The 24549-nt window shown below is 39.9% G+C and overlaps 1 protein-coding gene across 4 annotated transcripts in view; it reads right to left on the bottom strand.

Moving 5' to 3' along the window:
* dock4b (dedicator of cytokinesis 4b) overlaps positions 1-24549 on the bottom strand; it is a 94897-nt gene that overhangs the window by 15412 nt on the left and 54936 nt on the right. For 2 of the 4 annotated variants that reach the window (XM_083528189.1, XM_083528187.1), the window contains exons 20-43: positions 24268-24368; positions 22917-22998; positions 22505-22675; positions 18816-19008; positions 18273-18400; positions 16213-16347; positions 15224-15322; positions 14060-14154; positions 13863-13938; positions 13484-13584; positions 13200-13258; positions 12931-13079; positions 12740-12825; positions 11531-11557; positions 11249-11344; positions 8665-8725; positions 8142-8235; positions 7864-8012; positions 6677-6763; positions 6460-6564; positions 5785-5926; positions 2730-2896; positions 1452-1538; positions 1179-1355 (exon numbers count right to left, since the gene is read on the bottom strand). In XM_083528189.1, coding sequence (XP_083384315.1) covers positions 1179-1355; positions 1452-1538; positions 2730-2896; positions 5785-5926; positions 6460-6564; positions 6677-6763; positions 7864-8012; positions 8142-8235; positions 8665-8725; positions 11249-11344; positions 11531-11557; positions 12740-12825; positions 12931-13079; positions 13200-13258; positions 13484-13584; positions 13863-13938; positions 14060-14154; positions 15224-15322; positions 16213-16347; positions 18273-18400; positions 18816-19008; positions 22505-22675; positions 22917-22998; positions 24268-24368 — 2667 coding nt within the window. The remainder of the gene's footprint in view (positions 1-1178; positions 1356-1451; positions 1539-2729; positions 2897-5784; positions 5927-6459; positions 6565-6676; positions 6764-7863; positions 8013-8141; positions 8236-8664; positions 8726-11248; positions 11345-11530; positions 11558-12739; positions 12826-12930; positions 13080-13199; positions 13259-13483; positions 13585-13862; positions 13939-14059; positions 14155-15223; positions 15323-16212; positions 16348-18272; positions 18401-18815; positions 19009-22504; positions 22676-22916; positions 22999-24267; positions 24369-24549) is intronic. The other 2 variants (XR_014531334.1, XM_083528188.1) reach the window with 1 other exon arrangement.

The raw sequence follows: 24549 nt of genomic DNA, 5'->3' as shown, positions 1-24549 counted from the left end.
AAAGCAATGCCACAGAGCATGGAAATGACAACCTCACTTTGGATTACGGTAGGTGATTAAATACAGAGGTAATGCCTGGTTGTAATATTTACAGGTTTTTGCATGTCTATTTACAATTTATTAAAGGTTGCAGTGCAAAAAATTAGGTGCGCAGAAACATTTGTTCCTAATATTCATGCGTGAAATTGTTATTGGGATTTAAATTCATGCAAATATTAGATGAATATGCAACATGACCCTGACTAAACCAACAAACCCAACAATTTGCTAGCACTTAATTATAGGACGTTTGGTTTATAAGAACTTTAAGCCCCTGAAATGGGATCAGTGGCTGCAAACCCCTGGTTTACAGCAAGACCAACTAAACATAAGCCTCATGTAGCCTTTGATATGCAATTTGTATGTATCCTTGGCTTTCAATGTGCCTTTCTAATATTAAACTGCACCATAATTCTGTTCATCAACCCAGAGTACAGTAATACATCAGTGCTCATCTGTAATTCGTGTTGGTCCCGTTGAGCATTAACACCATTAACTTCTTTAGCGATTTGAGCAACAGTAAGTCGTCTGTTGGATCGGACCACATGGGCAAGCCTTCTACGGTTCACCACTGTTCCTTCCTTGGACCACTTTTGATAGATACTGACCACTGCAGACAGGGAACATCCCACAAGAGCTGCAGTTTTGGAGATGCTCTGACCCAGTTGTCTAGCCATCACAGTTTGGCCCTTGTTGAACTCCCTCAAATCTTTACACTTGTCCATTTTTCCTGCTTCTAACACACCAACTTTAAAAACAAAATGTTCACTTGCTGCCTAATAAATATATATACACCCATTAACAGGTGCCATGATGAAGAGATAATATTGTTATTGTAAGAGATGATATTGTATTGAAAATGTTATTCACTTCTCCGGTTATCTTTATATTTGTACGTTGTAAATGTGGCTAAACTTACTGTTTACTGGACAGTAAACCTGTGGTCTTATTTGATATAATGTAATGAGCACAACATACCTATGAGCTTCCAATACATGACTTCTGCCAAGACAGTCTTTTGCTAAAATGCTGCCCAATTAGCAGGCGGTAGTTATTTAGGAACACTGCTAGGATCACTTGAACTATGTCCTTACAATTATGCCTTTTAGTGGGTAAATTTAAAGAAGATTGTTGCACACCTCCTGGTAGCGAGCAAGGCCTCCATTCACAGCAGCGTCGATCACGCCATTTAAGCACATGGTGAGCGGGTTGATGTTCTGCATCTGGCGTGTCTGGCACTGCGTGATCAGTGTCCGCAGCTGCAGGTTCTTGTTTTCAATCACCTCGATGGCATTCTCCAGTGGGCTCACCTCCACCTGCACGAAAACACAAAGCCGTTACCGACGGGCCACTGCAGACGGGCAGCCCAGAAGCAGAAAATCAGCAGTGGTGTGGAGGATCCTTTCTCTCACCAGATCTCTCTTCTCCACTTCAAACCAGCGGGAGATCCCTGGGAGACTCTGTACCAGGGTCATCGTTGTTCTCTCCACCCACAGACTCTGTGGGCCAAAGCAAACACACATTAACACATGAGCTGCTTGTGCCCTCAAGCGCAAGGCATCGTAAAAAGGCTAATAACACTGACAGTCTTACACTGACTCATGCACGGAAATACAATAACATCACTCCCTACGCATTCATTATCATCTCTGACTTGACAGCTACTATTAAATGCCGTTCTGCTTATTGAATGCCATTTGTATTGTCTCTCACAATGCATTGTACATTATGCTGGCTCTTTATTTATTTTTTATTTTTTTTGTAACACGAGTTATTATGTAAAGCAGTTCTGCAATATGCCGGGACGCAGCTCTGCGGATTCAACAGATTCCCACGTTAAATCAATCAGCACTAACAGTTAGAGTTTCTAATATTTCTGTAACATTGTTGCTCGAAGTACGCAAGGCTGCAACTCCCATCTCTACCCCTGAGCACTGCATGCAGTCGATTTTCACCAAAACAAAGTTTATCCTCAGTTTGTTTAGTGTTTCTTCTTCATTACATCTCACATCCCATAAGTCTTACTCTGGATCGCATTCTCATCGAGTGTCTTGAGCTCGGTTCACCGATGCATAAAGAACAGGTAATATTACGCAACGAGAACTCGCCGAGAACTTTAGTTACTGAAGATGAGCTTCAAACAAACTGCTGTCTCCGATATAATCGTATCATCTAAATATCATCTCATCTTAACTTAGCCTCTTAATGAGATTTCTCGAAAAAATATTACTTCGTGATGAGTGAGGCAGGATGAAACACACCTCAGTGTCAAGGAAAATGTAATATCTGGCAGGCTAAACTGTTTATTTCAAACGTTATACCCACTAGAGGCCGCCGGAAATCTAAACCTTGCGATAGATATGATCCGCGTTTTGGATGTGATTTTCTGGGATGGGTATTGAGCAAGAGAGAGATGAGGGAAATGATATTTGGAATGAGCCCGTCTCCTGGCCTCTAAAACTTTAATTAGCCTCACTGGGCTACGAGTGAATAATGCAACACATGAGAGCACACCTGAGCTCTACACACATGCTGCACACCGACCCACACACATTACACATTACAGGCATGAATACCCAAGTCACATGCGGCGGAAATAGACACAGATTTATCCAAGACTGCAAATGAGAAACGAGAAAGCAGCAGGTAGACGGCAAAGAAACGAGCTAAAGCTTGAAGCACCAGCCCACCTTAAACTCATTCTCCTTGTCTTTGATGCCCTTGTGAAAAGGGCGGTCATAGCGGAAACGCCAGATGTTGTTGACTTTGTAGAAGCTCTTGATGTTGTCCGGAACGCCGCCTCTTTGGAGGACGTCCTGGCTGTCTGGGATTGGAGTCACAGCGTAAATTTGCAGGTCTAAGTCAGGATTGTGTCAAGGATTGTTACAGAGATGTGCTCTGGTCTGAGAATGATAATCAATAAATCAATGGACGCTGTTGCCGATACTGAATACAAAATATGAACAACAGCTTCAGAAGTTAGGTATGACTCAGTGCACCTGTTAAAACTGCACAGGGATTAGCTTTTCCTCCTGACTCGAACACTATCCCTACATGCCCCCTCTCTGCTCTAACACTGTCCAGTAACAAGAAAATACATTAGTATTCAAATACCAACTTCTGTGCATTTTCAAATGTTAAAAACCCCATAATTAAAATGGCCATAGTCATAAATCTAGATAGAACAGACCATAACATTGATGTGTGTATGTATGTGAGCAGGGGATATGTGTAAGGACAAGTATGAATTATTATTTTCTTTACATGCTGTAACAATGATTTATTTTACATTACATTTTTCTCGCTGGGATTTATTTTTAAATAAATAGTTACTAACAAGCAAAGTGTCTTCAACAATAAACATCTTAAATCAATCCAGTCCTGATAAACAACGAGTGGATTCTTATTCAAAACGAATCCATTCAAAGTTGTAAACTGTTTCTTTTTTCTGTCTAATGAGAGAGAATGTCTGCCCTGCATGAAATTACATGAAAGTAACTGTTTTTCTTTTTATAAATTATTTTTCCATTCCATTAATTGCCTGTTCTATTACTTCCCCTACCAGTGGCTCTTTTCTACCATGAGGCAAATATTTCCCCTCACTGAATTCACTGTTATTTAGTTAAAACTACAGATTTTCTTGTTTTCCCAGAATTTATGGTACCATATACTATATACAAAGAAAGAAGGGGAAAAAACGGCTTTGACTTGTCACTTATACATTAGAGTGCAGAGAAATTCTTTATTTGAATATACCAACTTGTTAGGAAGCTGAAGCCAAAGCACAGGGTCAGCAATGTCAGCAATACAGTGCCTCTGGAGGAGAGAAAGTTACAGGACTTGCACAAGGGCCCATCACTGGCAGCTTGGCGACTGGCAGCTTGGCGAGGACACTGAGTGACCACATCCCCAATAAACAACAGGTATATAGGGCCATTCCCAGCCTGAAGCAACCCACCTCTGGAAACTTCAAACATCAGTGACTATCCACCAGTACCGTTTCATTTTATCAAATGCATCATGTACAATCAATCTCTACCCCACCCTGATCAACCAAACAAAACAAACTCATCAGTCCTCATCATCCTCAACTCTTTCAGCAGAGTTTAACACAGTTTACCAGAAGACCTTCTTTTCCATTCTCATGTTTCTTGGCATTTATACCTGGATTGATGGTCATATCATGCATCAAGATATCAAGGTAAAGATAGATGGAATCTACATCTGCTCCTCACCTCTATACCATTTTTCTTGGTGAGGTCATATCCTCACATGGGTTTTCCTACCACTGCTATACAGGTCACAAATGTATTTCTTCCTTTCCTCCCTCATGTACTCATTTCTTCTCCGATCTCATCATGGATGGCAGCAAATCACTTGAAAATTTGCCTTAACAAAATGGAAATGTTGTTCATCTCAGGAGATTCATCCACATGCCAGCAACTTCTGATCTCTGCAGATCTGAGCAATTGTCACTGTAGGCAACCTTGAAGTAACCATGGGCAAATCAACTGTCCTTCTTGTCTCACAGTCCTAAACTCCCATGCCAATTTGTCCTTTACAATCCACTAAGAGTACTCTAATTCAGTTATCTCTTTATACTTATATACTTTGCAACTAACTCCTGGCAGGTCTGCCCCTCAGAACCATTCAAACTCTGCAACTGATTCTAAATGCAGCTTCACAACGCAGTTTTTAACCTTCTCACACCACCTCAGAGCTACACACCGTCCACTGACTTCTTGTAGCTGCCAGTATCATGATCCTTTCTGCAAAAGCCAAAAATAGACAAGCACCCATTTAAAGCACTAATCCTCTAGCACTGCTCAGGTAAACACACACACACACACACACACACACACACACACTCTCAGTCCACAAGGAAGGCAGGAATCAGAGCTCTTCTTTGTTCTAAAGTCTAAGTGGTGAAATAAACTTCCCCAGCTATCTGAAGTTTGCTAATAAAACAAATCCTGTGTGAGCCACTATAAGGATGGTTGATTGATAAAATAATTCAAAGCACTTTTGAAAGCCTGACAAATGTAATGCAAAACGTATTCAGGCGCTGCACCCCATCGAAAATGTTTCGACTCAACTCGCAAAAATAGCTGCATGCGTTTCCTAATACAAACAAGTTATACATTGAAATGAATTAATTTAACAGGCAAACATGTTCATGCCCCGAAACACATGTAGACAAGTTCAGCACACTGTGGGTCACACAACTATGAGAACTCGTCAGCACAGAAACTCGAATTAAATATGGCGGCGATCCAGGAAGGGTACTGATTAATTGCTCGCAAGGATAACAAAGCACTAGGCTAATGCAGTTTGACCGCTCATGTCCGCTCTAATTGCACTCAAGAGAAAGGCCCACATTCGGCATGCTCGAACCTTCCATATATTTGTCCCGCCAACCATGCAAGATTGTGTCCACTGCCTGGCGTCTCCTGGAGCCAGCTCGCAGTCGCAGTGGGACAGAATCGATTTTCTGCCACCGAACAGACGCGTATTTACAGCAGTAGTCCTGAACTTGCACAAAACGCTACGTCCTCTCATCGCGAGTGCTATTCGCACCAGAAAAGCGAAAGCAAACACAGCTGGGATTCATTGTATTCTACAAACATGCATACAAGCATCTGGCCACATGTATAGCTCATAAATAATAAAGCATTTTAATTTGTGAGGGTAATTATATTTTAGTTTGTGCGTGCGTGTGTGTCTTTGTGTTTGATAGAAGGATACACTGGGCCTCGGCATGGTAAATGGTCTGGTCTGGCTGGTTGGCATGTTGCATGGCGATGGCATGAGGGAATTCATTAAGCATGCGCTGCTGGAAGGCTTCCAAACGCTCATAGTCATGTCCACGACATACAAACTCCTTATTCTGAAAAGCACACATGCAAATGCATCGACAAACACCCTAGTCAAACATACACAGTGGGTAAGAGTGCCACCAAGTGGTTTAAAAGCAATAGAAGTCACTGTTGACTATAAATTATATTAAAAACATGGGGAAAAAAAAAAAAAGATGGACTCTCAACAGATCATTTTTATATCACTGATTTACATTTAGATCTACAGACGTTTTTTTTTCTTTTTCTTCCATGCAACACTGGAGACCCATCATCAATCATTTGTTTCTTGAATTGAGCAGAAAGCCTCGCAATAAATCAAATCTAAATATTCCAGGAAAAATCTGCCATATCATTAGTTTGTCATTTCTAGTAAGTTGGGTGTTTCCAAATTTTTCATATCAGCATAAAAAGCTATAATAGTTTAATAAACAATATGAAGTGACCAGATGTCTCGTATCTGATTGGCTTTTTGAAAGCAGCATATTCAAGGCTTTAGGAATCTACTGCCCACACCGTCTCAGCTTATGTATTGTCTCAGCTTTTGGTAGGTGTTGGCACTTACCCGTAAAAAGAAGGGAAACTTCTTCCCATAGAAGCCCACTCGGAAGAACTCAGGCTCCAGTCTCTGCTGGTCCATGATTTTATCGTAAAGGGAGGCCTCCATCATCTGGGCAATTCAGAAAAGCAGCATGTCAGTGCATGTAAATCTGAGCCAGAACAGTTGCTGTGTAAAATAAACAGCTCTTGATTAAAATTTGGAAATCCACAGAAGACCATACCTTCATTTTGCTCAAGTTCCTGTAATCATAGTACGCTTCGTATTGATCGGCCAACTCTCGACACAGGAGGATTCCGTTCTCCCAACACTGAGGGCGAAAGATAAAACAGGCCAAGTTAACTTCCAGTGGGGGGCAACAGATGATCATCGACAATTATTTGCGATGAAAAACTTCCAGAGTGTTTCGCAATGACGCTAATTAAACAAAATGTTTTCTTCCCTGCTGCTTTCTAATCCGTTCCTATCCAATGATACACTTGATTTAGGAGTACAGAAGGAGACCAGGCAGTGGGAAGCAGTGAGGTTTTATTTTCATTCAAGCTGCTGATGATATGAGGGCTAATTATGCAGATGTCATTTTGTTGTGATGGGTAACTAATGAAAACACGACCTCCAACTGATATTTTGATTGGTGGGTGAAGAACTGAAAGTGATGAGATGCAAATGTTTCTAAGCAACAGGCAGACTACAAACAACCTTGAGAATGTTGAGATAAAAAAAAGTGCATGAAGGTGCTAGCGCACTTTTAAGAAGATTAAGGTGATTGAGGGATGGCATGTCAGACATATCCTGTGCAAACAACATAAATAAAACAGCACATACGTTCAGTTTCTATCTACATTTCCTCTCTACAGAATTTAAAGATTGATGGTATTCTTAGTCTGTGACCTACTGAACCAGTATCAAGATGTATTCACTGAATTTACTTCTGAAAGTCGCTGTGGATAAAGGCATCGTGCAAATACCATAAATGTAAATAAAACAAAACACGGGCGAAAGGAAAGGAGGGAGAGAAGGAAGGAAAAGACAGAAAGGCAGAAAAGACAGAAAAACTGCAGATAGACAGCAACAGAAAAAGGCAAAGGGAAAATGAAATCCAGAAGCAAGAAGAAAGAAACAGGCAAAAGACACAGACAGGCCGAAATCGTGGAACAGAGAAAGACAGAAAGAGAAACACAATGCGACAGACAAAAAACAGGAATAGAAGAATGGGAAAGAAAACGAGAGAAAGTCAGGAAATGGCAAGTGAGGTAGGAAGTGAGGAAGGAAATGAGGAGCGAAGAAAGACAAAGTGAGTAACAAATATATAATAATAATAATAATAATAATAATAAATAGCAACAGGTAAAGTTCAGAAAGGTAAAGTAGAAGTTAACAAGTGAAATATGTAAAAATGAGAGCAGGGACCTTGCCACGTTCAAAGTTTTGGATGATGGTGAGATGCAGGTACTCTTTCCTCTGCCACTCGGTTTGCATGGGATAACTCAGAAACTCCCGCAGTGGCCTTTCTGACCATTCCAGCAGCTCGTCATACAGCAGCAGCGTGTAAGAAGCCTCTAGACACATAAAAAGCACGCAAAGTCACGACAACACGCCCACCGGGCGGCCATTATTCTCTTTTATTTCCAGCATCCACCCCACATGCCCCTGCAGAACATCACTCCTCCACCCACACGTGCCATTACCTGTGTAGTTCTGCGCTTTTAAGTGCAGGTCATACAGCTTGTGGATGTAGCGGATATACATCTCCTCCTTATTCAGCTCTGTTTTATAGAAGTTCTGCACAGACAGGAATAAATGAAGAAAGATTGAGAGCGAGAGCGAGAGTGAGAGAGAGAGAGAGAGAAATAGACAACTAGGCCAAAGACCATGTATTTTATAATTTATTGATACCCAAATTGTCCACCCACATACCCAGGTGGTAGCTATTGATTCTTCTATAGGTGTGAACTCAGAAAACAAAATTAACAAACCAGAAATGCACAAGCTGACGTTCAAAGGCTCCAAAGATGAATAATCTGACGTGTGAAAACTTTTGTTAAATTGGCAGTTTTACAGAAATCAGACCTCCTGGGTGGCCTGTTAGATTTGGATGTGTTTGACAGCTTGTTGTCTCTGCAGCAGAGGGATGCAGTAAAGTGTGGAAGCCCGTGTGGGCAGGCAGGTACAGCCTTAATGCTGGTGATGAGTTTGCAGAAAGAAACTCACCAACAGACTGACAGTACAGCCAATCTTCTTTCCATCCACTTCTCCAAGTTTCATGCAGTCCCTGGAGAAAACACAAAGAAACGCCAGAGACTGTGAAATTAAAACTACACATGCAACGGTTTCTGTATACACCTCAGTACACTTGTGTTGTATACTTTTTGTTGTGTACTGAAAGAAAACCTTTGGTTGCTTTTTTGGAAGATATCATTTATATACGTTTTCTCATCAATAACAAAGAATATATGTTACTTAAAATAGAGAGCCAAGCGGCTTTATTGCCAATTCAACCATATACAGTGGGTATAGAACACAAAAAGAGAGGACCAAGGAGCTGCATTAAACTGAAATACAGGAGACCATATTACAAGAGATTGTATTAACATATGTAAGAATTTCCCACAAACATTGAATATTTTTTTCTAACTACTAAAACTGTCCAATGTGTCCAAAAAATAAAACACATCAGTGTGCTGTTACAGGAAAAGGATTAAGGATGGTTGTGTTTAAGGCAGGGTTCCCTAATAAATTAATTATTTTCCAGTAACATCTCCAAAAACAATTTAGTCCTTATAGTGGAGCAATTCTTCTTATGATGGAAATGCGTTACATTGACGCCATCATAACTTTAGAACATTGTAAGTTGAAACATGGTCCATCCTGAATTTGAATAATTTTTTAACAAATTACAGTACTGTGTAAACCATATATATATATATATACAGTGAGGAAAATAAGTATTTGAACACCCTGCTCTTTTGCAAGTTCTCCCACTTAGAAATCATGGAGGGGTCTGGAATTGTCATCGTAGGTGCATGTCCACTGTGAGAGACATAATCTAAAAAAAAAAATCCAGAAATCACAATATATGATTTTTAAACTATTTATTTGTATGATACAGCTGCAAATAAGTATTTGAACACCTGTCTATCAGCTAGAATTCTGACCCTCAAAGACCTGTTAGTCTGCCTTTAAAATGTCCACCTCCACTACATTTATTATCCTAAATTAGATGCACCTGTTTGAGGTCGTTAGCTGCATAAAGACACCTGTCCACCCCATACATGCTGTGAGGATTGGGCAGCAGTCGAAGGGCTGCTTAGACTGCTGCCCCCGCGACCCGAATTACGGATAAGCGGGAGAAAATGAATGAAGGATGAATGAAAGATGCACCTGTTTGAGGTCGTTAGCTGCATAAAGACACCTGTCCACCCCATACAATCAGTAAGAATCCAACTACTAACATGGCCAAGACCAAAGAGCTGTCCAAAGACACTAGAGACAAAATTGTACACCTCCACAAGGCTGGAAAGGGCTACGGGGAAATTGCCAAGCAGCTTGGTGAAAAAAGGTCCACTGTTGGAGCAATCATTAGAAAATGGAAGAAGCTAAACATGACTGTCAATCTCCCTCGGACTGGGGCTCCATGCAAGATCTCACCTCATGGGGTCTGAATGATCCTAAGGAAGGTGAGAAATCAGCCCAGAACTACACAGGAGGAGCTGGTCATTGACCTGAAAAGAGCTGGGACCACCGTTTCCAAGGTTACTGTTGGTAATGCACTAAGACGTTATGGTTTGAAATCATGCATGGCACGGAAGGTTCCTCTGCTTAAACCAGCACATGTCCAGGCACGTCTTAAGTTTGCCAATGCCCAGTTGGATGATCCAGAGGAGTCATGGGAGAAAGTCATGTGGTCAGATGAGACCAAAATAGATCTTTTGGGTCATAATTCCACTAAATGTGTTTGGAGGAAGAAGATTGATGAGTACCATCTCAAGAACACCATCCCTACTGTGAAGCATGGGGGTGGTAGCATCATGCTTTGGGGGTGTTTTTCTGCACATGGGACAGGGCGACTGCACTGTATTAAAGCCATGTATTGTGAGATTTTGGGGAACAACCTCCTTCCCTCAGTTAGAGCATTGAAGATGGGTCGAGGCTGGGTCTTCCAACATGACAATGATCCGAAGCACACAGCCAGGATAACCAAGGAGTGGCTCTGTAAGAAGCATATCAAGGTTCTGGCATGGCCTAGCATGTCTCCAGACCTAAACCCAATAGAGAATCTTTGGAGGGAGCTCAAACTCCGTGTTTCTCAGCGACAGGCCAGAAACCTGACTGATTTAGAGAAGATCTGTGTGGAGGAGTGGGCCATATATTTATATAAATAATATTATGTAATTATATATATGTATATAACAGTATAATGCAGGTTCTAGCATAATATGATAAACCTTATACAAACCTTATATCTGTTTAGCATTTGGCCTGAAAATAGCATATATTTACATGGACTCAAGAAAGCATGAAAAATATAGTCTTGCTATACAGCAGCACTAAGAAAACACTGTGAATAATATAGCAAGCAACTGAAAATAAAAATATCTGTCACAAAATATTCTTGCGCTGCTTACAAAAGTTTTATCATGTGTTAATGTTTGCAGTCTGGCATATTAGAAATGTATTCATAATCGCACATTTAAACGTAATAAGTCATCAGAAATGTAAATGCACTTTGAAGGGATCTGGGAGAAGGTTGTGTTTGTGTGTGGGTGAATGAGGGAAATAGAGATGGTGCACTCACCTGTAATCAAGCAGTCTCTCCATTAGGCGTGTTACTGTTGCAATTAATGAGATTCCGCTTTCTCTCCACGTCTCTCTCTCGATCTTCTTTAAGAGGCTGAAACACAAACACAGCCAGCAAAAAGCGAAAGTCGCTGGATTAGTTCTCACCTTGCATCATGCAGCCACTCTCTCCATCTTCCCTTTAAGCATTATTTTGACTTACGCATACAGACGAACACACACAGACGCACACACACACCCTACTCACAGATCTAAGCAGAGAAACAGTGAGTGGTCTTACCTAGGGTATGGACCAAACAGAGGAATTCTACTCCAGGAAAGCAGAGGCGAGACAAAGTCATATTAATAAGTTAAAGTCAGAAACACTCACTCGTACATGTTAGTAACACGGTTAGTACTGTTAGTGCAGATAAGATCAAGAAAGAGGAACGAACATAAGCACGAGAGAGTGTTTAATACAATCACAACTCTGTTCTGAAATCAGAAATTATTGATTTAAGTGCCTTAAAGAAAAGTAAAGAAAGAAAGACAGAAGGCGGAGGCTGCTTTAAATGTCACATCGGACATATTAAACACAAATGATTTTTTGGGGATTCTTCTGGTTGGCACCAGCTTAAGCAAACAGAACAGTGTACATACAGCTGCGATGTGCCCATAGGCTATGTGTTCAGAAATCAAAAGCCCCCCACACATTTAAGGGCAAAACATAAGAGCTCACAATTCCCCAATTATAAAAAGAAATATATATATATAAAAAGTAGAAGATGAACACTGATCAGGGCCAAGCAGTTATATACCCTATGAGACAGATATTGATAACTTGAAACCACCATTACATGGATGTCTGAATGAATGGAAGTAGGACAACATGTCTGGTAAACTTGAGACAAAGTCTGTTCTTGCATTGGCAGTGTGTTTTGGGTCAATGTCTTACTTTAAGACAAAGTTCCTGTAAATTGTATTTTCTCTGAATTTAAGTGTTACAGTTAAATGTGATCCAGTGAGAAATCAGTTTTTCTTCTGAATAACCTCGCTTCCTTCAGGCGAGTTTCTAACTTCCACATCTGCATATTTTGATATGAAAAGTTAACGGCATCCTACAAATTATCTTGATAAAAATAGCACAAAAAACAGATTCATAGTGGCTCATATTTTCTCTATAAACTTCATCTAGCTCTCTGGAGTGCTCAAGCTCTCAGACTGATACTCTCTTTAGCTCTTTAATGAGGCCCTACTCCTCTCCATTTTGAGTGAATATTAAAGTTTTTTTTTTATTTTGTTGTCTTTTTTTTTATGTGATACGCGGGCTAAGTGTAAATCTTTCTTGAACAAATCCTTACAATAAAATATCAAAATCTCTGATTCTGAGCGCTCACACTTCATGAATTTAATCAATAAGCCAAAATCGTGATTGTAAACACACTTAACTGTGCAGCCCTCAGTGCTTACTCAATACGAGTAATACAAACCAGCAGAAGCTCTCACTCACATGCTGTTGAAGAGCTCGCGGTAAGTTTCATCACCCTTTCCTTCTGACATCAGACTGTCGAGCTTGTCTATTAGTTTTGCCTCCACCTAAGACAGATCATCATTCAGGGTTACAGGTTCAATTGGCTCGTGCACTTAAGCAAAGTGATGTTTTACACTGGCTCGCTGAAGCAGCAGGGGGCACTGTTGTACCTGTTTAAAGTTGCCGCTTCGACGCTGTTCCCAGTCCATCATGTCGTGAAAAATGGGGATCATCACGTTCCGCAGATCCGGCTGAGGAACCAGTGTCACCTCGAGAAATGGGCCAATCATAGCAGGGATGAAGTTTAATTTGTGTTCTCCTTTAAAAGCAAGAGAGGGAAGATGATGCGGGGGGAAAGGCGGAACGGCAAATGATATTTTACATTGGCGTCATTTATTAGCGCAGAAAAAGTTTAGAAATTACACCGGCAAACTCGTACCTAGATTCTGCCACATACTGAAGATTTCACAGCCCATCATCACCCTCATATCTCCGTACCTACAAACCCACACACATTTATGCATTCACAAATCAAACAAATGCTGAACGAGCACAAAAAGCTCCATGACAAATGTGCATAGATCTCTAACTCGAATGGGCAACTGAACACACGTAACATTTACCCTGATTGAAATGCCCCATTTTGCAAACATCAACACATTATGCAGTGCATCAAGGTACAGTATTCTATCAATAGTGTATAGGAGAGTAGAATTCACTCACTTTTCAAGAATTTTCTTGCGCTTGGAAGGAGAGAACGTTTCAAGCTGGAGGCAGGGCTGATTGATGAAGATTACAGACAGATAAAAGTACGAATCCCAGACCTACAATGCACACACGTAAACACACACAGTGTGAGTAAGAATGTGTTAAACACTGAGACAAATGGTTCATCTGTGATTGTTTTTACAATCAGAGTGTAGCTGTTTCAGTCAACAACACTGAACACTTCCTGTTTTTCCTCAAACATAACTGGCTCAGTGCTGTGTGTGTTGACACCCAGGTGAAGGCTACATTTAACCCCACTGCAGGAAGCCATAGTCTGGACACACACACACTCTGAGCTACAGGCACATACACAGACACTAGAACACAGACATACCTTATAATCAAACCTGTCATTCAGAAAGTTTTTCCTCAGAGCATCTGACAGGTAGAGCACCGTTGTGATGATGATACTGGAAAGGAAACGTGTGCATGAATCAGCACGAGCGAAAGCGCTGCCACATTGTATTATGAATTTACCTCCATCTCAGACAAGAGATAGTCAAGAAATCATGATCATGCTACGATTCTTACTTATTAGTGACAAGCCGCATGACTGTCCAATCTTTAGGAAACATTTCCGGCCGGATCAGGATGCGGAATACGGTGAAAATCTGCAGAAGGAAATCCTGCCGAAAACAAACACAAAACATTCAAAACAACTAGTTGATATATGACAGGTACAGTACTGCAAAATGTTTGATACGTTTTAGTGATTTAGGGGAAAAAAAGGTTTTAGTGAAGTGTAAAACAGAAACAGAATAATTCTGAAACAGAATAAATGTAATTCGTTACTCAACTTTAGTAGCTTTTTCATGTAACTGTACTTTATAGAAGTATTTCCATTCGAAGAGACTTTTACTTTAACTTCACTACATATCAAAGTAAATTATTTTTTTTTACTCAATCCATTTTTTGCGAAATCAGTCGTTCCTTTTTATTTATGAGCGAATAAAATCTTAACTGGTCGACAAGCCACCAATCGGTCGAGCGTGCGCTCTGTTTTAAACCTGTTTCGATTGCCGCTTGGTGAAATCTATTTATCACGAACATACAGTTCAGTGTCTGTTCAACAGCAAGCAGAACATTTTAAATATAATAAATGATGGAAGAAACTCCAGACTCGAACTCACCACAACACCAGTGGCCTTAATTGCGGTTTTTTTTTTTCTTTAAGTAGATGAAAAGAAGGTTTTTTACTTATTAATATCATTCTATTAATAGATTGTTGTGCTGAGAGTAACAGAGTCTTTTCACATACACTGAGTTGATTAAGAAAAGAGTTTTGTGACAAAAATGATAATAGGAACATTGTAGCAATAATAAATATATTATATAATATATAATATAATATAATAATAAACTATGGATACTTAAGTACATTTGAAGGCAAATACTTTTGTATTTTTACTCAAGTGAACGTTTAAATGTAGCACTTTGTACACTGTATCTCCACTTTAGCTCAACTACACGGATTGTGTCCTCCACTGAAGCCTACTACGGTTCTTTTACCGTTTTTAGCTCTGATGCACCTTTTATGTTGGATGATGTCACACTGGCACAAGTGGCAATTATATTCACGGTAGCTGAACGTCATGGTGTTCGCATGCTCACGAGTATTTAGGAGTATTAGTTAAGAGGTGCTGCTAGTGTGTATGAGCACATTCGGTCATAAAAAAGCTCCAAGGCCGTTCTCACCCTCAGCTCATCTTTACTGGTGAAACGTTGAAGATGCTGCTGGTAGTGTTTATCTCCCATCTGCTTCAGCAATGCCAAAAGGCATGACACAAACTCCCCCTGAAACACAGATGCATTAACACACATCAGCAAACCGCATCAAAAAGTCTTACGTAAATGTGACCTTGTTTTTGTACTGCATTCCCACAAAAGCCACAAAGTTTGACCAAACCTGCCTGAAGCCAATGTTAACCCTTATGTTTTTTACCTGCCTATAAATGGACTTGATTTCCCATGTGTTGTGTTAGAAGTCGCTCATGCTGCAATAACTATGTTAATAAACCTGGCCTTCTGATCTAAACATTCGTACGAAAGTGAACAATGTCCTCACAAAAGCGCATGTCTCTTTTGACCATAAAGTGGTGGAAAAACGAATACCATATACATATAAAGCTGTACCTCACTAATCAGACCAAAAAACGCTAACTTCCGTTTTTCAATCTAATGATCCAGACATAATCTAGATCTGTGTCTACAGTATACCGCATTTCACCAACTGATGACCCCTGTGCATGAGATCATACAAATTACTACGTATGATTATAAAAACAGCTCTGTGACTGAAGACAAAAACATCAAAGACCTAAAATACACACCAAAATCTCCTCTATTTTTATTGAACACAGCCTGGAGAGCAAATACAGGAGTACATGAATAGAGCTATTGAAAAGCAGCATTCAGCAGAAACACGGTGAGTTTAGCATCTACAATAGAGCAAAACACGCACACGCACGCACTCACTCACAAATCCACAGATGACATGTAAAGAAAAAGTTCTTCCACATTTCACCTGATGCAGAGCAGCTTTGAAGTATACAAGAGCTTTGGCTGCTGCACAGTAATTAATCAACCCTCAGGGGCTTTTGTCTTTTTCTTCTCTTTCTCTTTCTTTCTCTTTAAGTGCAGTATCGCTCTCACTACAATTCTCATGCTAATCTATGTTCTCTCACCGTGACATCTTGACTCTGAGGACGCATTGTCGACACTGGGGTTTGAGGACGGTTGGAAATCTCCAGAATGGTCCTCAATAATACACCGAGCAAGCTCTCCACTATCAGATCCACTTCTTCAGACATGGCTGGCTCCTATACACACACAGACATATATATTACAGAATACAAAGAACATATGGATTGCTTAAAAAAAAAAAAAAAAAAAAAAAAATCATAGAAATAGGGTTACATATTTACACAATGTACTTTTCAGATGAAGGCCGATAAATTTGTCAAGTCAAGAACCTTTTATTGTAATTTTTACCATTTAGAGCTGAGTGAATACCCAGTCAAATGAGATAACTTTCCTCCAGAACCCTGGTGCTACATACAACAACATAGAGCTACAAATGATCTTTTGTTTGCATCTTTTGGCAAGGTTTACTTGACGGCATACTGAGTGGCCTGTTATCCGGAAAAAAATTGTTTTATACTCTCGCTATACAGCTTTTAATCAAAGCTGAAAAGTGCGTAGATTAAAACAGTTTCATTTTGTTATTTAATTTTTAACAGTCAGACATTTTTTGACAAAAACTCAATGGCAGTTACGCAGTTAAAAACTGAATATAAATTTCAAAGCAAGATGTGTAAGTAGTGAGTGTTTCCTGACAGGGTGATAATGAGAGTGGGGAGAAGAAGCCAGATTGAAAAAGGGAGCAAGTGGAGGTGATGACTCTCTTAAGAGTGGGCCTGCGGAGTTGTGAAAGCTATTTAACACGTACACACTGTTCATCTCATGCCAATTGTAATCACAACCTCTCCAGGTCAAAGAAACTGTTCTGGTTTAGAGTTAATACTGCACCTCATGACTATTTTACTCAACATTTAATCTAAGAATATTGATTATCTTGAAGATAAATTATGTACCCAGTATATTTATTCAGATAGATGTTTTAAGCCACTAATGCTATTACAGAATTGCCATATCATTGATAATTATCGGATCAATCAGTTACATTATCATGTCGATTCTATTATTTTTTTAGCTTACATTTGGTCAATTAACAAATATAAACCGATCAGGCATAACACTATGACCACCTGCCTAATATTGTGTTGGTCCCCCTTTTGCTGCCAAAACAGTTCTGATGTGTCGAGCATTATCAGCATGAACTTCTTCAGCAATTTGAGCTACAGGAGCTCGTCTGTTGGATCAGACCACACGGACCAGCCTTCGCTTCACACGTGCATCAATGTGCCTCGGCCGCCCATAACCCACTGTTCCTTCACACTGATCACTGCAGACCGGGAAACATCCCAAAAGAGCTGCAGTTTTGGAGATGCTCTGACCCAGTCGTCTAGACGTCGCAATTTGGCCCTTGTTAAACTCACATCAACTTTGAGGTTGATGATGAAGAGATAATTAGTGTTATTCACTTCACCTGTCAGTGGTCATAAGGTTATGCCTGATCCGTGTATATGTAATTGATTTTGTCAATAAATTGATTTATTTTTAACACCCGATTTAACCTGCTTTAATATGCGTGTAAATATTATTAATGCAGACGATCATGTGGCTGCAGCACAATGCATAAAATCATGCAGCTACAGAGATTACACATTTTGCCTATTCTGATGTTTGATGTGAACACTACTGAAGCTCTGAGACCAATAAGGTGCAAATCAACACCTAAAATCTTTTTTTACATTCTTAAAATTTGATTCAAATAGATTTAATACTTGGGGCATAAAGTGGTGCAACCTTGTGTGTGCCACAGTGTGAATTTTTTTTTTATCAAATCAATTTTGCTCAGTGGTTGTAGCCTTAACATTAGTGTTTTTTTTCCCCCCATCAGATTGTTTAAAGAGGCCATTAAACAGCATAAGCTCATGTCTCACTGCCTGCATCCAAGCTCTCATTAATCTCACTTCACAGTAAATCACAGGATGTTTACAGCCAGTACTCCTGTTTAAAGCCATGACTCCGTCCTATTATTTCCAGAGCCATGTTTCTCAGAGGTTGCATCATCTCTCTTCACGCTGAGGGGTTCAGGTCACGTCAGAAGCCGATGTCTCACCGTATCGTATCTTTTTATGATAGACAGCATGCAGGTGAGTATTTGGGCACCCATCACCAGATCTCGTTGCTCCTGCAAGTGAGTCTGTAACAAGCGCAAGACCACAGGGAGCAGAACACACCGTGATTCTAAAACACACACAGACAAACATTCATTAAAGACAGTGTTAGTGGGAAAGATGTAGGGTAGTTTTTTGTTGTTTTTTTTTTTATATATAAAATCCTCGACCCCAAAAACATTATAACTATGCTAAAACTCCTGAAGTTGAGTGCACTTCAATAATTCACAGCTAAGCAGTGACGTGCCAGGTAAGAAGTTAATGCTTCATGTGTTTTTTTTTTCATTCATCCCAAATAGCCTGAAGCATTAGGGAAAATAAATAATATGTTAAATGTACATTATTTATAGTTGCATAAGTATGAGAAGAACTACCCCAAACAGTTACAACTGACCCCACCTTTAATTACTCTTACAATCAGTACTGCTCTAATCTAACTGCAACGTATAAACCAGCAACGTCTGTGCAAGTGTGTGTATATGTACCGGGGTTTGTGTATAGCTGGCTCTCCACAGTTTTTGAAATGCACTGCAGTTTGACAGTCTCTAGGGGGCAGTCTGACTGTGAGATGTCCGGCAGACTCCCCAGCGTCTCCCTTACGAACGAGGCCACCTCAGTGACGGTGAACAGCTTTAGCAGCTCCCCATAGACTGCAGGAAATGCCTGCAAAAACACCGTCTGCATGCACACACACACACACACACACACACACACACACACACACACACCCCGTCGGTTAGCATGTTTCGCCGTTACCAATACTGTAGCTGTCGCGTGAGGTAGTGGGGGGGCTTCTAACTCTGAATTATAGCAGCAGTCACATCTCAAATGACAATAAAACTTTTTTTTTAATCATTTTATAAAAACCCACTGACAGGCTGTCATCAACTGCCTTTAATAGCAGTGGCAAAGAAAAAACTGTCCCAAAACAAGATGATGTCACAAGTCTTAGTTGTGTTTGGGCGATGAGAATCTTCTGTAATCAAGTTCAACACATTTTTCTAGATGTTGGATATTCTGTCATTCTGTAATGAAACATATAATATTCACTGATTGTTCACCCACTGCTACTGACCTCTGATCAGCTCCTCTAATGACCGTCCTCTTTCTAAATCATCAAAATCCACTTCTTTAGTGTTTGATGATATATTAGCAGCAATTTCGAATTCTTCATTACACTATATGGACAAAATTATTGGGGAAACCAGACTTTTCAATCCATAAATGGTTCCTCCCCAAACTGTTACCACAAAGTTGGACACACAATTGTACTTTGGATGTGTAAGAATTAAAATTTCCCTTTACTTCACTTCACACTCAGGCGACCCAAACCTCATCCAGCATGACAATGTACCTGTGCACAAAACAAGTTTCATGAAGATATGGTTTACATGGGTTGGAGTGGAAGATCTTGAGTGGCCAGCTATAAAGCTCTGACCTTAACCTTATTGAACACCTTTGGGATGAAATTTTCACACTGACTTCACCCCAAGGCTCCTCACCCTACATCAATACCAGACTTTACTAACTCCCTTGTAGCTGAATAAGCACACATCTCCACAAGCACATTCCAAAATCTAGTGGAACATCTTCCCAGAAGAGTTTAGGTTAAAAGCAAATGGGGACTTAATGTGGATTGGAGTGTTTAAAAAGCACATACAAATCTAATAGAATGCAATTTTGAAATATGATCCCATAACTCTTCAGATGTTTTTTTATAGACTAAAATTATTTCTGCATCATTCAATAAAAAACACGTCAATAGAAAATAGCTGAAACGCACAGCATGTATTATTTCGAGCCTATAGCGCCAGAACTGTATTAAATTAAGTGATACTAGCCACAATGTTTTGTCTACTTCGTGACTTATAAAGCAAACACACCCTACCAGTCATGGACAATCCATAAACCCATCAGCTAGTCCACTGGGAAAGTGAAAGCTAAAAAAAAAAACACACTGCATGTGTTGCTTTCTCTGAACTTATGCTAAAATTAACTAGGCTCCAAACTTTAATAGCATACTGTATGCTGATGTAGTTAAGTGAACACACAACCCTGTACAGCCAGTCATTATGTTTGTCTGATGTGTGTAGTGCAGCAAGTGGTGACTCTCAGAACGAGTAGCTTGTGCTAGTGTTTCATTACAAATATGTGTCACATCAACCTGAAAAGCATTAATCATGCATAGCAAATGAGATAAGACAGTTGAAAAATGGAAAAGGGATTTTTTTTCTAACTGCTAAGAATGTGGTCTGCAAAAAATCTAATGTGTGTGTATACAGGATGAAACACCACCAAAGCACAGAAGTTAGAGAAGTATTATAAAGTCCCTTGACCATTTTCCAGTAATATTAATGATATTAACTTAAAGATAGCCAGGGTCTCCGCTGTTCAGACATCTAGGGGAAGTTCATTCCACCACATCGGTACCAAAACAGAGAAGAGCATTGAAGTATATTTTAGAATAGTTCAGAATTTGATCATCTCTAACTTTCTCCGGTTTAGGTTAAAGCACTTCCAGTGCTGGAATCAAATGAAGAAACACATCTACAGTGCACTGGAGTGTAACATGGACCGCTGCTTCTACAGCTTGTCTACACTGCTGCGTAAAGAAAGCGGGCAAGTCTGACCCGCATTGTACTGCTGTTTTTATACTGCCCTTTATGAAGATTAAAACCCTCAAGCTTTTATAAAAAATAAAAAAAAAACAGTTAAAATATAAAAGTTATATAGCAAGACCCAGATTAACACCTACAGATGCTCTTCTTTTGTGCTCTATTAAATAAAGGGATGTCTTGAGCTGTTATTACTGAGCATAATAAGGACTTGTTTTTCAGAGCATAATAAGGACTTTGTTAAAGGAAAGAAAAAAAAAATGAACCTAAATGGATTGGACTATTAAAGCATATCTTAAGAAAAATGGAAAGAGAGAAAGTATCTGGAAAATATAAAAATCAACTAGAAAAATGCCCATGTGCCCATCAACAAGTTTAACTCAATTTAGCAGCAAAACAAAAAGAGATGTTTTTCTATTTGGTCCTCTATTCGGTTTTCTATTGAGGGAGAGCGCTCAGAATAATGATGTCAAGTTTGATGAGTGGTCAGTTTTCTCTCTATTTTCCTTCTCAGTCTTCTCACAAGATTTATCTTTCTCGGGTTTTTGTGTCGCACTGTCTGTGCTGCTTGCTCAGTCCATTTGATTATATTATATTAAAATAGTGTTTATTTGGGCTTATCTTTTCATGAGACCACAATGCAGAGCTGGTGAATGCCGAGTGGTCTTGTGTGAGGACTGCGAGGGTGAGGGAGTGCACTGAACCAAACACCACAATAGAGTTAGGCTGCACACAGAGCTGATAGTGTAATCAAGCTCATTCTCAGCTGCTTTTTCTCAGCCCTAAAAGGGAGCAACTGTGTTGAGACTGCTCCTCAATCACACCAGAATGCATCAATTATCTCCCTCCTCACCAGAACTGCTTTCATAGCAACTCAAAGAAGTATATTGCACTGGAAAAAATAAACGTTACAGTAAAGGAACCTTTCAGCTCGCTTATAGCCCTCAAAGTCTGACAAAGTTTTAATTAACGAACTAATATTAGTAATCTGTTGCTCGTATTGTTTAAACTTGAACATTTTTAATAATTATTTAATTAATGTTAACTATCTACACCGATCAGGCATAACATTATGACCACCTGCCTGATATTGTGCTGTTCCCGACCAGTCGAGCATCAACAGCATTAACTTTTTCAGCAATTCGAGCTACAGTTGCTCATCTGGTGGATTGGACCACACAGACCAGCCTTCGCTCCCCACGTGCATCAGTGACCCTTGAACCCATCGCCGGTTCACAGATGTTCCTTCCTTGGACCACTTTTGATAGATACTGACCACTGCAGACAGGAAACACCACGCAAAAGCTGCAGTTTTGAAGATGCTCTGACCCAGTCGTCTAGACGTCACAATTTGGCCCTTGTCAAACTCGTTTAAATCCTTCCACATGCCCATTTTTCCTGCTTCTAACACATCAACTTTGAGGGCAAAATGTTCACTTGCTGCATAATAAATTTATCCACCCACTAACAGGTGCCATGATGAGGAGATAATCAGTGCTGTTCACTTTACCGCTCATAATGTTACAATGTTCAAACAGTAAGCAGTTTACAGTCCTCACCTGTGTGTGGGAAATTGGGCTGGACCCTTTGCTTTCCTGTGACAAGAAGAAGCGGATGGACATGAAGAGTTCATGCATACAGCAGCGAAACTCTTCCTCATTCTGGCCCCCCGTCGCGATTGCATAAAGCCTCCGAGACTGTATAATGTACTTAAATATGTACTCTGTCGCCTGCAAAAAATAGCATCATTCATCCAGTTAGAGCAGAGTGCAATAAAACAGTGGGTTTATTGCTCTAATTGCACATGCAGGAGCCACTGTAAGTGATACAACATAGAGGCCCTTAATGGCCAGAAGAAAAAAGAGCAGCACTGTTATTAAAGAATAGGGAACACAATAATAATTTTACAGCATTAGCGGAGAAGCGCCCAAAGCTAAAAATAGCACGGTAAGATATTGCTTAAGCTCCTACCTTGAGAACTCGCTGAATGTGGTCCTGGTGTTCGGCGTCAATGATGCGGTCCACATACCATTTCAGGACCTTGATCAGATCTCTAAAGATGAGACATGGTGGTGTCATGATCAGTAACGCAATTTTCAAGTTATGCTGTCATTCTTACAATGTTGATAGAGCCGACTAATTAACTAAACCTAAACTAAAACTAAATATGCTAAACCTCTTCCAGAGAAAACGGAACTCAGTTCATCAAAAACAAAAACTTTGTGCGAGTTATATAAATTGTTGTATAATGCAAGAGACCGTGTGGGAGTGTGAGCCTGATAAATCCATCACTAAAACAGTGTGTTCGTGATGAGGCCTTTATGAGACATTGTGTAGCGGAGACTACATTAAGGCGCAGGAGAAAAGTTAGAAAAGTGATAGATATAAGAGTTGAGGAAACATCTGCCTTCCAGACAGGAAAAGACTCTGGTTTCCATTTGTATATGTCTGCCTGTGCATCTCAACCTATGATGATTGCGGGTCTGGCACGAAAAAAAAAAAAATTTTAAATAAATTAATGAATTCCTAAATATCCCAGAAATGTTTGCTGTGATTGTCTTTTTAAATTATACTAATAATTATTTTATTAACTAGCAGTTTTGGACGAAGTACACAAACCATGTAGTTGAGTTAAAGTAGAGATAGTAGGTAAAATATTACTCCAGTAAAAAGTGCTCCTTTTTAACGTTAACCTGAGAAAAAGTACCCAAAGTAATTGCCTTCATATGTACTTAAGTATCCAAAGTACTATAATTTATGATGGCTATAATGTTCCTATCATTTTTGCCTCTTGCATAATCAACTCCGATTATATGAAAAAACTGTTACTCTCAGCACACCAGTCTATTAATAGAAGGCTATTAATGAGTTAAACACTGACTGATATCTAATAAAATGATCCAGAGCCCGAAACCCTCTTTTCAACTACTATAAAAAGAATTGTGCAAATAAGGCCACGGGTGTCGTGGCACATAAGAGACAGGAGTTTTTTCCCATAGTTTATAACTCGCAAAATGTTCTTCTTGCTGTTTAACTGACGCTGAACCACCAAGTGGCAAGCAAAACGAGTTCAAACCAGTGCGTGCGCTCTACACTGATTGGTGGCTTGCTACGTGTTTTTATGCGCTCATAGATTAAAAGACACCTGTTGGTATGCAGGTGAACAGTTCACACGATAATGAACAGTCACACAGATTCAGTAACAGCCACTCAACACTTTCAGCGGCGCATTTTTCTGAATTTAATTCAGAGGTATTATATATACTAGCTGCATGTGGGCAGATATCAGGAACACGTGTACTTCAGCTCAAGCACGGCATACCTGTAGGACAAAGCTCCTGCAAAGTGGCCCTCAATGTAGGTGTCCATGACAGGTTTAAAGTGCTGGAACTTGCTGTCCTGGAGTAAGTTTATAATGTGCACCTAGGGACAGGAATAGAAACTGGTTTAGAATGAGAAAATACACTGACCGGGCACAACATCATGACCACCTGCCTAATATTGTGTTGGTCCCCCTTTTGCCGCCAAAACAGTCCAGACCCGTCAAGCATGAACTTCTTCAACAATTAGAGCTACAGAAGCTTGTCTGTAGGATTGAACCACA

This window comes from Silurus aristotelis (genome assembly GCF_946808225.1).
Source record: "Silurus aristotelis genome assembly, chromosome: 24".
In the NCBI taxonomy this organism is placed as follows: domain Eukaryota; kingdom Metazoa; phylum Chordata; class Actinopteri; order Siluriformes; family Siluridae; genus Silurus; species Silurus aristotelis.
Note: the sequence above shows the minus strand (reverse complement) of the source record. Positions and strands in the feature narration are given on the sequence as shown.